The sequence below is a fragment of the Filicampus tigris genome, chromosome 14 (assembly GCF_054856515.1).
Source record: "Filicampus tigris isolate MCC_2025a chromosome 14, RoL_Ftig_1.0, whole genome shotgun sequence".
NCBI classification, from domain to species: domain Eukaryota; kingdom Metazoa; phylum Chordata; class Actinopteri; order Syngnathiformes; family Syngnathidae; genus Filicampus; species Filicampus tigris.
In genome coordinates this window covers 23,886,541-23,899,621 of record NC_141230.1, presented here as the reverse complement: position 1 = coordinate 23,899,621, position 13,081 = coordinate 23,886,541, and the positions used below count along the sequence as shown (strand labels likewise).

Below are 13,081 nucleotides of genomic sequence, written 5' to 3'. Positions count from 1 at the left end.
ATGATGAACCACACATGAAGTTAAGAAGAGTATAAGATTGAGATCTTGGTGGTTGAGCTTCAGGTACCTTTGGTAACCACAGGTTTCTTCTGTAATGTTTCTTCTTCTCTGGGGGGCTTCTGCAGTTCTGCAACAGCCTCCTTCTTCAGTGGCCTCTCTGGCACTTTGAGACAAGATCTCGGTCAATAAGTACACTGAAGTCATGAAAGAATGAAGACCTTCTTTCCACTTTGAGATTCAAGAAGCTGAGGAAAATCCCAAGGCTGGAAGATGTATACCTTTTTTGGAAGGTTCCTTTGGTTCTTTGACCTTTGGCGGTTCTGCTTTTGGCACCTTGGGCTCTGATACCTCAGCTTTTTTCACCACAGGCTCCAATTTGGGGGGTTTGGGTTCTTCCCCAGGCTCCAGTTTGGGAGGTTGTGGTACCTCCACAGGCTCCGGTTCGGGTGCCTCCCCAGGCTCTGATTTGGGTGGTTTGGATGCCATTACAGGCTTCAATTTGGGAGGCCTAGTTTCCACTACAGGCCCTGGTGTGGGTGGTTTGGGCTCCACCACAGGCTCAGGTTTTGGTGCTTTAGGTACCACCACTGGCTCTGGTTCAGGTACCACCACTGGCTCTGCTTTTGGCACTTCAGGTTTGGACTTGATCTTAAGAGGTTCTGGTTTTGGTTCCTCTGAGACTTAAAGCAACATGTTTGACACTCAAAGATGAGCTTCCACTCAAAGAAAATAACACACAGACAAATACATACACAAAGAACGAGAAGAGATGAAGGCAGAAAGTACCTTTGGGCAGCGGTGCAGTCGGCTTCTTGAACGGCACAGCCTTGCCTTCGGGTTCTGGCTTAGGCTTTGGCTTGACTTTGGGCTCTGGCTCTGGCTTTGCCACAGGCTTGACTTTGGGCTCTGGCTCGGGCTCCGCCACCAGCTTGGCTTTTGGCTCCGGTTCAAGCTCCGGCTTGGGCTTCGCCACCAGTTTGACTTTGGGCTCTGGCTCAGCTTCTGGCTTAGGCTTTGCCACCAGTTTGACTCTGGGCTCTGGCTCGGGCTCCGGTTTGGGTTTCACCACGGGCTTGACCTTAAGCTGTGGCTCAGCCTCAGGCACAGGCTTTTCCACTGGCTTGACTTTGGGCTCCGGTTCAGGCTTTGCCACTGGCTTGATTTTGGGCTCTGACTCAGGCTTTGCCACCGGCTTGAGTTTGGGCTCTGGCTCAGGCTTTGCCACTGGCTTGACTTTGGGCTCTGGCTCAGGCTTTGCCACTGGCTTGACTTTGGGCTCTGGCTCAGGCTTTGCCAATGGTTTGACTTTGAGCTCCAGCTCGGGCTCGGGCTCAGGCTCAGGCTTCACGACCGACTTGAGTTCAGGTGGAAGCTTTTTAGGTTCTGCCAGTACAGGAGGCTTGGGCTCATCTTGGGGGTAGGCAACACAGAAATTAGCGCAAAAGGGCTCCGAGAAATGTTAGCGACAGACGGAGAGGACAATTAATAACAAGAGGTGAGAGGCAACAGGAAGCAGGCACAATTACCTTTCTTTGGCTCTTGCGGTGGTGGCGGCTCTGCGACATCCTCTGGTTCTTTGGAAACATTCAAGCACATTAGTGACTGATCACAAAATCATCATCAAAGAGAATAAACTACCTTTAACTAGGGTGACAACTTTCTTCCTCTTCTCCATTTGAATCTCCTCTGCCACTTTGGTCACTATGACATTAACAACTCCGTCAGTCGCCTGGTGGCTAACGCAGTCAATGCTAAGTGACCTGCAGTATGGGTAGCTCACCATGCAGGGGTGCCAATCCTTCCTCATCTGCTGCCGGTTCCACTTTCTGTTCCTCCTGGGCTTTGGCCACTTGGAAAGGAAAACTCATCAAGTTAGCCAGAACACACCACAGAAGACACTAGTAGGACTTCTTAGAAGTCTTTGGTACCTCTGGAAAGCACTTCCTCTCTCACTTCCACTTCCTGTCTTTCCAATGTCTCCTGGATGGTTACTGCATGAGACACAATTTTTTCCCCCCTATCAGTTTTATTTTGAAATTCAGAGGGGGCACATCACAGGCAGCTTGACGGGAAAATGGAATAGTCAGGGGCAAAAGACAAGAAGTCAAGAGGACAGGGGCAATTTTGGTGGTGGAGGAGGGTTTCCCCCCCCAAAACAAAGAACAAAGCAAAAGAAAAACTAGTGACCACTCCTTAAAGTTAGGTGGTAATTTCCCATTCGATGCCACTTTTAGTTAACACCATGAAATTTGCTAGGCGTGTCTATTATGAGTAGACCATCAAAAAAGCCTCAAGAACCCGTGGTCCAAAAAATACAGAATGTGTGCCAATCTGCTTTGAAGCGACCATTTTAGGCTCATTTTGGCCATTTGCGGTCCTTCAAAAGCAGTCTTTTGAAAATTCAGCCCCCAACACCCATCTGACTTAGCAGAGTAAAATTTGGTCGACATGTTAGTCATGAGTAGAACAACAAAAACTTTCCCACAAGCCATGCCAAAAATGATAAAGGAGGTCTGCCATTTCGGTTTGAAGTAAGCATTGAAACCTAATTGAGTTTTTTTTTCCAGGCACTCTTCAAAGATGAACTCCTCCCAAAGATTTTGTCCAATTGCGACCAAATTTGAAGCACGTTGAATAGACTGTGGCAATTATGAATATGCTATGAATGAAGCGGAATATGAAAATGAAAATGAATGATAAGGACAAAACTGTGAATACCTGTAGGCTCGATTTCTTCCTCATATTGATAAAACTCAGCAGATTCTTGAAAAAAGATAAGACAATTAATCTCTCCTATATCATACACATGCTGATCTTACTCTCGACAAATATACTACTTATACGCTGGAGCTTGATATACAGTAAACCCCAGCTATTCACACGGATTAGAGACTGACTGCGGTTGCAAAAGATGGAAACAAAGCACTGAAAGCGGAGAGGACCATAGAACATCAAATCCATGCAGCTAGCATTGACGTGAACATCATGACTTGATGTTACGTCACAGAATTCTGCAGTGAAATCATTCAACACAAACCGCCTTCGCCTGAGGCCCATCAATAACATTAGCTAGCATAGCAACCTAAATGTTACCTTTGCACAAATGGGCGTGGTGTCACACATGGCCAAACAAATTCTTTAAACAGACGACGACAATATGGCATTTCATTCACCTTTTGGCATTCACACACAATTGTTAGTGAATCCAGTTAAATTGTAGCGCAAAATAGGCTCCAAGGCGACTAGTAGCAGAAACACTTTTGCATTCACTTTTGATGGCACACACGGTACATCCATGGACCGGCCACAAAACAGGACCTCTCTGCATATGTAAGAATTACACAAATAAATTGGACCTAAGAACAACAACAGTTTTCACCACATGGCAACCAAGTAATCATTTTATTGCTTTGGCCAAAGCATAGAAACAGGAATAACGGAGGACGATTAAAAATTTGCACATTAGGGGGTTAGGAGCTTTACTGTATTTACAAAAGTGGCCAGCTCTGGCTAAATAGTCCTCATGGATGAAGAAAAAAACAAAAAACGCATATCAAGATATTCATATATTCTTATTCCACACTTGATTCCCTTTAAATAGCAGTACCTCAAAGTTACAACAATTTTAATGCTGCCAGGTTGAATTCCCAGCTGGCCTATTTGTGTCCATAACTCGAAACAAACCCTTGCGACATGTGGACCCTTTAGCCAGAGCGAGTCACAAATATGCAAATATGGTGTGGAGTTTTCCATTTTACCTTCAACGTCCACTGACGAAGGCGCTTCAGGCCTCTCCACAGGAACGTCTTGTACATCTATACAACAATTTATTTCTTCATTATCAGTACCTACATCATGCAATTGTCCAGTTCCCTGCATCATGTCTTCAAAGCACGCTCAATCATTCATTATCTCATTGTGTGTTCATAACACAGGTGAATTATTTTCATTATTTATGTGTTCAGGGTACATTCATTCATTCACTAACTAGGTCATAAGCTCATAGGATGAAAGAATCAAGTCATTATGGGTCATTAAAAGGTTGTCTACATCTCCCAAACTAAGACCCCAGGTCAGCCTCTCACATCGTGAGCCAATCCCAGTTTGAGTCAAGCGTTACCACGTCAACCACTGGGGAAGTGAACCGCTAACTGTCTTTGGGGCTAAACACAGCTTGTGTGACTTTAAGATGTGAGCCACGCGCTTGATTCCTTTGATCAACTTTGAAAGATGGCTAAAGACCAGCAGGATTTTGTGCTCTAGAAAAGAAAGTACTTACCAAAGGGAACCGTGGCTAATTGGATCTCTGTGAGAAAGGGGCGAAGAAGCAGACGAAGAGAAGGCGGTGTTAAACACGACAAGAATGTCAATCCAAGGGTGGTCAAAGGTGGTGCCGTGGTACCTTTGCCAGACAAATAGAGCTCAGCGCTGCTCTTAGCTTCGCCTCGGGGTTCCAACCTCACAATCACTGAGTACACCCCTACATGATAGAAGTCACCGTTTGGTGGTCATGAAAAACAGTCAAATGTGCCGAGATGGGGGGCCTGCGCCGGCATGCCACTACACACCTTCATCCTCCACGTTCACGTTTTGAATGACCATAAAATGTCTCCGGCCCTCGCTGCGGAAGTTGTACTTGGAGCTTTCTCTCAGCTCCCAAGTGTCCTTGTACCAGGACACCACAGCGTTGTCGAAGGACACCTCACACTCGAAGGTGGCCGCCTGACGCTCATTCACCTCCACGTTGTGGATGCGCTTGGTGAAATGAATTTGCTCGGCTACAAAAGACAAAGACGGGCAGCAGCGGGTGAGACGGTGGTGCACGGCCCAGCGAGGGACAACATCCACACTTGGTATCATTGATGTTCTGTGAGACAGGTTGGGATGACCAGAAAGTTAGGAGGGATGTCGTTAGGATGACACAGAGATGTACTGAAAGAGGGAGGACAAACTAGGGGATGAGATAATGGTGAGAATGTTGGGAGCATTGAGTGTGAGTGAATGACAGAGAAGGGATGACTGTAGTGTTAGGAAGGCAGGACGCTTAGGATGGCGGACAGATAAAGGACACAACAGCCACACTGTGGTTGTGAGGTAGCCGCCTTAGGGTGGCGGAGTCCAAGAGGAGGACATACGAGGAGATGTGATGATGATGAGAATGTTTGGTGAAAGGTTTGTAGGAGAGCGCCGTTGGGGTGTTGAACTAACAGATTCCAAGCGAAGCACACAACAGCCACACTGGGGTTAGGAGGGACCTGTGTGACGGTGGTGACTGACCAAGAGTCCAAGAGGGAGGACAAGCAAGTGGGTGATGTGAGACAGGATGGATGACTGGTTAAGAAGGAAGAAGACCTTCCCCAGGAAGTCAAGAAGACAATGAGGGCAACAAGTTTGGGATTACTCGGGCAGACATGATGATGATGGCGGTGTCAGAAGAGGTTAGTGAAGGATCAATCAGAAGGTTTTTGGACTAGGTACCAACCTTCCACCCAGAGGTCGGCAGAGGACTGCAGGTGCAGGTACCTGCAGGTGTAATGGCCCTGGTCTTCGGGCTTCAAGTCCTTGATATGAAGCTTCTGGAGCTTGTGTTTGACCTCAGACTTGAACCTGCCCCCCTTGGTGTCTAACTGCTGGCCATTCTTAAACCACTGCACTTCCGCATTGAGGATGGACAACTGACAAGACAAAGTACATGACTGGCCTTCCTTACCCGACATGTCCTGAAGGGGCGTCTCCACCACGGCCTCTGGAAAAATGAAGAACGTGGAGGCTTGGGTCAGTTCTATGGACTATGGACAGTGAATTTTGGACTATGGACTATTATCTATAAACTGTGGGCAACAGACCATGGATTTATGGACCGTGCTCGATGAACTGTAATCTGTGCACTATGAACCGTATCGTGTACTATGAACTATTCTAAATGGATTTTGGACTGTATGGACTGTGGACTAGGCCCTACTGTCTATAGTCTGTGGATTATGGACTGTACACTGTAATCTATGGACCTTGGACTATGGTCAGTGGACTACATACTATGAACAATGGGTTTACAGACCATGGATTATGAGCTGTTCACAGTATGGACCATCTGCCCTACTAGTAACAATGATGATTTGCAGAACTGACCAGTAACGGTGAGCTTGGCACTGGAGATGTGAGGTCCACACACCACCCGGTAGTTGCCCTGGTCTGCGAGTTGGCACCCCTTAATTTTCAGCAGATGGCGCTCTCCACTCACACTGATGTGGTACTTGGGGCTGGTGTCCAGCTTCTGGGTGCCCTTGTACCAGGACAGTATGATTTCAGGGTAGTTGATCTTCACCTCACATTCAAACTGAGCCTCCTCGTCAACTAGGACGGACTGGTCGCTGATGTCCTTCACCACGGTGACAGGCTTTAGGACAGACAAGAGGACATATGGTTGGGCAATGAACTAAAGTCTATGAACTGATCAAAGGTATCCTTCACCCCTGTCAGAGGCCAAAGGATGCGCAAGAGGATACGGTAGAGTATGCTTGTACTGGCACATAATCTAAATTGGAATTGAAATTGTGTATTTGTGTTAGGAATTGGCCCACTGATAATGCTTCTCAACAAAAACAGTTTTCTGCTATTCACAAAGTGAAATCAAGAAATAAAAATGTTTATTATCTAAAAACAGGAAAGCAATTGTTCATTTGTTATATTGTCATAGTTGTATTGTTTAATAAGAGCTTTGCTTCAGGTCGCAGGAATTAACATGCAAAAAATTGTTCCTCAAGATGAGAAAGTTGCTCCTCAAATGAAGTCACCGACTGGCAAAACTGCTCCTCAAACAAAAAGAAGTTTCTTGGAGCACGAAAGACATGTTGGCTACTGACCTCTGTCCGCTCCATCCTCTTCTGCAGGTCGGCCACCAGCCTGGCCATGTCCTCGTCCACCTCTCTGGATGTACGTTCCACTTCCTGTCAACCAAAAGGGCCACAATCAGCAATTAGGCATGGACCAAGGCACCAGTAACGGCATGTGTGTCTTACTTGTCTTCCAGTTTCTTCAGCCTTCTCCTGCTTGAGCTGCTCAATGGCCTGGAGGAGACCCCGGTAGTCGGTGATGCCGTACATGCGGGCGTACTTCTCATACTCCTTGGGGTCCACGTTTCTCAGCAGCTCTATAATGTCGATGTCCTGCTCCGCCTCGGGGCTCTTCTGCTTGGAGGGTGTCCTAAAGTCACAAAGAAGATCCAGGTTCAAGCGCTGCCGTTATTAATCTGGAAGGGGGCCACAAGCGGCCCAGACTGACTTCTTGAGCTTGGCTCTCAGGTCTCCTTCTAGCTGGGCAGCCGCCTTTTTCTCATCTATGTGGAGGTCAGCGGCGCACTCGATCTCGCCATGCTTGTTGGAGGCAACACAGCGGTACTGGCCAGTGTCCGACTTGGTCACCTCCCGGATCTCCAGTTTGGACTCGCAGCCCTTCTGCTCAATGGAGACGCGGCCACCCTGGGTGAGCTGCCTCCACTTGCCCTTCATCCACTTGACGCTGGGGATGGGCTCGCCGCCCACCTTGGCAATGAAGGTGGCGGTGCCCTCTGCGGGGACACCACATTGTTGGGATTAGTCACCTAGGTGACTGTGTTCATTTCTACTGTGGAGGAAGATTGTTATCATGAACTGTTTGATTTTAAGTCTTGCACTGGTGATAGTGCATGTGCTCGTCCTTTTGACACTGTTGGAATGTGAAGAGTTATTGTGTTTATTTCTATTGCGCCTAGTGTAGGTTCTCAATAAGTGGCCAGAAGAGCAAACACGTAGAAATAATAATAATGATAATAATAATAATATGCAGCGGTACCAACCACTATCGGTAACTCTCAGGAACATTCTGGACATTTTGTCAGTCACATTTAGATTTTGTCAGCAACATTTGCATCTCAACCAAATCATTCAGAACAAAACATGAACAAGTCAGAAAGACTCCGAACAACACTAATATTTGGATCATATTTTCTTTTAAAAGAGTGGCTGCTCTTTAGTTACCACGTACGTTAGCGGGCCGTTGCTCGCATTGAGGTTGAACATAGGAAGATGCAAGAACAAACAAAATAACGATATAAATGTATTGCAAATCAACCCCAAAAGCTCACGAATTGACCAAAAAACGATACTACGACGCTACAATTAGAACTACTTTTACTTTTGTAAATGTAACAATGTAGTATCAGTTAAATATCGTTCTTTAAAAACCCACTCATTTTTATATTACTCATTTTCCAAAAATGTTTTTTCAATTTTAATTTGAATTATTTTGCTGGTTATACTATGTACCCTTGTCGGCAAACCGGAACACTCAGCATTTCTGCATATGACACGTGACTCTGAGACATTGTGTGGGGGCCCGTGCATGTGGTGGACTTTTTTTATGTTGGCGGTGGATTTTTTTTTCCAGAGGAGGAAGCAGAGCAGGAGGAGTGGGAGGAGGCGGAGAGGGAGGAGAAGTGGAGAGAGGAGGAAGGTGAGGTGGCGGAGGAGGAGGAGGAGGAGGTGGAGGAGTGGGAGGAGGAGGAGCAGGAGGAGGAGACGGAGGCGGGCGGGTGTCTCACTCTCTGTGACGTGCATGCCCCTGGGCTCCTGGATGAAGAAGAGCTGGTCCAGCTTCTTGGTGGGGGCGACTTCAGCGGCCACATCGGTAGCCGTGGCTTTTTCTTCAGCAACAAAAACGACAAACAACATCATTGATAAGACCAGAGAAGACTGACGACTGACTGAACGTCTTTTTACTGCCCCTGACGGTGACTTGCTTGTGTTGTCAAACATAGATCACATTTCTCTACCAAGTATTTTTGCTTGTTTTAAAGCAGTTGGAGCAATGTCATCCATGCTTTTGATTTGATTGTTTTTCAGCGATCCGGAACACAACATGTCACGTTCAGAGATTGCCATAACCAAATACGGACAATCCGTAACAATTGGCAGCTCTGTTTACCCTTGACAGTGACTTTAGCGCGGCACAGCTCGCTTCCGGTGTCGTTGGTGGCCTTGCAGATGTAGTCGCCGGCGTCATGGCGGGTCGCCGCACCGATCTCCAGGCAGGCCGTCCCGTCGGAGAAGGTGACGCAGGTGGTTGCGGATGGCATCAGCTCTTTTCGGTCTTTCATCCACTGGATCTGGAGAGGAGGCGATCCACGGACGTGGCAGCGCAGAATCAGACGCTCGCCCTCCGACAGCGACGTGGCTTTCAGAGGTACGTCGAACACCGGGGCTGACTTTGCTTCTGTGGGGGACGGGAGATGTAAGGGCGTACACATTAGCTGGCATTATCTATAGCATATTGGTCTACAACACTCACAAAGCTCAGACGTTAGTCGTATTATTGAACACACTATCAAACAAATCAGTGAATATGACAATGCAGGTAAAACATCCTCCATATCGTTGCAAGGGATAACTGACCCGAGATTTTGAGGGTGATGTCACACGCTGCCTTTCCTGCCTCGTTGGTCGCTTGGCAGCTGTATCGTCCACTGTGGTCACGCCGGCTGTTCTTGATGCAAAGCACGGCCACGTTGCTCTTAAAGCTCAAGTCGTAATCGTCGGAGCCCGAGATGTCAGCGCCATCCTTAAGCCAGAGGACGGACATGGGCTGGGACCCAGACACCCGGGCCTCCAACTTGACCAGCCGGCCCTCGGTGTCCTCCAATTCCTCAGATGGCTTCTTGGTGAATATCGGCGGGTTCTTTCGCTCTACAAACGAGACAAGGGCGATGAGTCAGAAGACGCATAGACCAGGTGGCGGGTGGGCGAGGGATAGAACCAGAGGGACGAGAAGAGACGAACGACCAGGGGAGTGGGCGACAAACTTGAGGACCGTGCACAAAGGCCAGGGCAAAAGATTACAAAGACCACGGGGTGATAAACCAAGACCAGGGGAAGGAGATGAAAAGACAACAGAGTCAAGACAGAAAGACCATGGGGTCGGGTCACAAAAATGGAGCAGGACAAAAATAAAACAGGGGGATGGGAAATAAAAACCGGGGGACAGGATGCAAAACTCAAGGACAGCAGACATCAAGACCAGGGCGATAGGACACAAACATTAAAGGGGGTGGTACACAATTACCAACCAGTAAAACGGGACACAAAGACCAGACAGCAAGGCAGGCACAAACACCAGGGGACCGGGCACAAAGACCAGGGAAACCAGGCACAAGGATCACGAGGATGGGACGCAAAGACAGAGAGGATGACCATGACCGTGGGTTACAAAGACCAAGAGCATGGGTTACAAAGATGAGCGATCAGAGCACAAAGACGACAGAATGGGACATAAAGACCAGGAGGGGCAAGAGAAAAAGAAGAGGGGGACCTGACCCAGAAAACAGAGGTACGTGACGCAGAGATCAAGGTAACCAGACACAAAGACCAGGGGTACAGTACGTAAAGACCAGTGTTTGGGGCAAAAACCTTTGACTGTGACATCACAGGAGCAGGAGTCCTTCCCGACATCGTTGGTAGCGTGGCAGGAGTATCTTCCCGTGTCACCTTTGTCGGCCTTGACGATACTGAGCTGAGCAGTGTTATCCTCCATGCTGATTCTGTAGTTCCCACCGCTCCGGATGTCCTTGTGGTCCTTCGACCAGGTCACCTTCATGGGGGTGGAGCCGGTCAGATGACAATCCATCTCCACGCGGTCGCCCACCGTCACCGCCTGCGTCGCCGACAATTTCCTATCGAAGAGTGGTGGGTACCGTGGCTCTGTGGAAAGAGGTAGGATTCAAACTGGCACACAGTTTTCTTTTTTGTTTTTGTTGTTTTAAAACTTTGCAGCTATTTTCTGGCACCGACCTTGCAGGCTGAGCTTGGCTCTGCACGACGCGGATCCGACACTGTTGGTGGCCACGCAGGCGTATTCGCCGGCGTGCCTCATCTCGCTGCGATGAATGGTAAGCGTGGCTGTGTTGTCGTCGTAGAGTGCTGAAAATTCAACCCTGTCCCGCACCGGCTCGCCATCCTTAAGCCAGGAAACGTCCAGAGGGGACGAGCCTGCTACACGGCACTCGAAACGGACCGTAGAACCCAACGTCTGCTGAAGGCTCATGATCTTCTTCGGGAAGCTCGGCGGCGTCTTAGCCTCTGAGGAATGGAAGAAGGCATCAGTCAACGGCCTTGATCCTGAGCTCAACGGTGCCCATCAGTCAATACAGCAGCCCACTATTCAAAAGCTCTTGGTGATTGTCTATGTGTGGTGCTAGTACCACTGGTGGTGCATGTGTTCCGTCTGTAATGGTAGGTGAAGAAATCACAGAATTAAATCTACAAATTGTGCATAATGTGGCTTCAACTTTTTTTGGTTTTTTACATCCACTACAGTACATTTCACCGGCGTCAGGCCGAATCCTTGTGTATCTCCAATCTGCTCACTTTTCAGGAGACCTCAAAAATGGCACGTTTGTTCAAGCGTAAACATTGCATCATCAAAGAGTGGGAGCCATTTTAAACGCTTTAGATTTGTCAACTATTTGGAAAAATAGCACACACGCTCACACAAATGCACATCTGGCCGAGTAAAATGCTTCTTGGGAGTATTTCCGTCTGAGGGAGTGACATCATCGTTTTCAGCACATTGAAACTAGCGTGTCCTCATACAGTGAGAGAAAGGAGAGAGATTTGCGGTTTCAAGATGGAAGTACAGTCACTATTTGGGGTTTGTGTCAGCTAAAAACAAAAACATTAAAGTGTTTTGCACACTGCGCGCTGTCAACGGTCTTAACTAAAAAAAACATTTTTTTAAATGGATCGCAAGGCTTTCAAACCGGATTGGGCGACTGCACCGGATTGGGCGACTGCAGGAGGTCCCCAAATAATATTAATACCAAATATGAATATTAATATAAATGTTGAGTTTTGCCAATAGAACATTAATAGTTAAATATGTCAAGTAGACAAAGACTGCTTTTATTTTAGAAATAGTTAAAAAAGGCATTTTTGTTAAGTGAAGTCCTGTTATTTTTTCATATGATCAAAAACAAGTAGCAAATCTATGCCAAGAGAAATCCAGAAAATCATATTTTTTAATTAAAATAAATATGATAAGTCAACAAGGTTGTCTTTATCTAATTTTATATATATATATATATATATATCTATATATATATATATATATATATATATATATATATATATATATATATATATATATATATATATATATATATATATATATAGATATATATATATATATAGATAGATAGATAGATATATTCTTAAATGTCACTGTTAAAAACACACAAAGTGGCACAACTGCATGTCATTTTTGTAAAGCACAGTTGTCGGTGTCTGCTGAATGTAACGATTGAAGTAAATTGTAATCAACTTATTTACTTTTTAAAGCAAGGAATCAGTTACTTTTTCAAGTGAGAGTGGCAACACTGCTAAAATATATCAGTGAATATGACATAGCTGGTAACACATCCTCCTTTTCGTGGCAAGGGCTAACTGACCTGAGATTTTGAGGGTGACGTCACACTCTGCCTTTCCTGCCTCGTTGGTCGCTTGGCAGCTGTATCGTCCACTGTGCTCACGCCGGCTGTTCTTGATGCAAAGCACGGCCACGTTGCTCTTAAAGCTCAAGTCGTAATCGTCGGAGCCCGAGATGTCGGCGCCCGAGATGTCGGCGCCATCCTTAAGCCAGTGGACGGACATCGGCTGGGACCCAGACACCCGGGCCTCCAACTTGACCAGGCGGCCCTCTGTGTCCTCCAGTTCCTCAGATGGCTTCTTGGTGAATATCGGAGGGTTCTTCCGCTCTACAAACGAGACAAGGGCGATGAATCAGAAGACGCACAGACCATGTGGCGAGGGATAAAACCAGAGGGACGAGAAGAGACAAAAGGCCAGGGGAGTAGGCCACAAAGTTGAGGACCGTGCACTAAGACTAGGGCAAAAGATTACAAAGACAACGGGGGCGATAAACGAAGACAGTGCAAAAAGACCAGGGTTGTGAGACAGGACATCAACACTAGGGGGAGGAGATGAAAAGACAACGGAGTCAAGACAGAAAAGACCAGGGGGATAGGACACAAAGATGAGAGGGGGTGGTACACAAT

General features: G+C 47.0%; 1 protein-coding gene across 1 annotated transcript in view; it reads right to left on the bottom strand.

Moving 5' to 3' along the window:
* LOC147136946 (titin-like) overlaps nt 1-13,081 on the bottom strand; it is a 132,406-nt gene that overhangs the window by 32,248 nt on the left and 87,077 nt on the right. Inside the window, 22 exon segments of the mRNA XM_086052158.1 lie at nt 68-163; nt 279-680; nt 787-964; nt 1,127-1,410; nt 1,527-1,574; nt 1,639-1,701; nt 1,781-1,849; nt 1,929-1,991; nt 2,719-2,763; nt 3,759-3,815; nt 4,280-4,306; nt 4,403-4,480; nt 4,569-4,778; nt 5,483-5,746; nt 6,130-6,397; nt 6,864-6,947; nt 7,020-7,203; nt 7,282-7,567; nt 8,579-8,680; nt 8,962-9,249; nt 9,429-9,719; nt 10,440-10,730. Coding sequence (XP_085908284.1) covers nt 68-163; nt 279-680; nt 787-964; nt 1,127-1,410; nt 1,527-1,574; nt 1,639-1,701; nt 1,781-1,849; nt 1,929-1,991; nt 2,719-2,763; nt 3,759-3,815; nt 4,280-4,306; nt 4,403-4,480; nt 4,569-4,778; nt 5,483-5,746; nt 6,130-6,397; nt 6,864-6,947; nt 7,020-7,203; nt 7,282-7,567; nt 8,579-8,680; nt 8,962-9,249; nt 9,429-9,719; nt 10,440-10,730 — 3,678 coding nt within the window.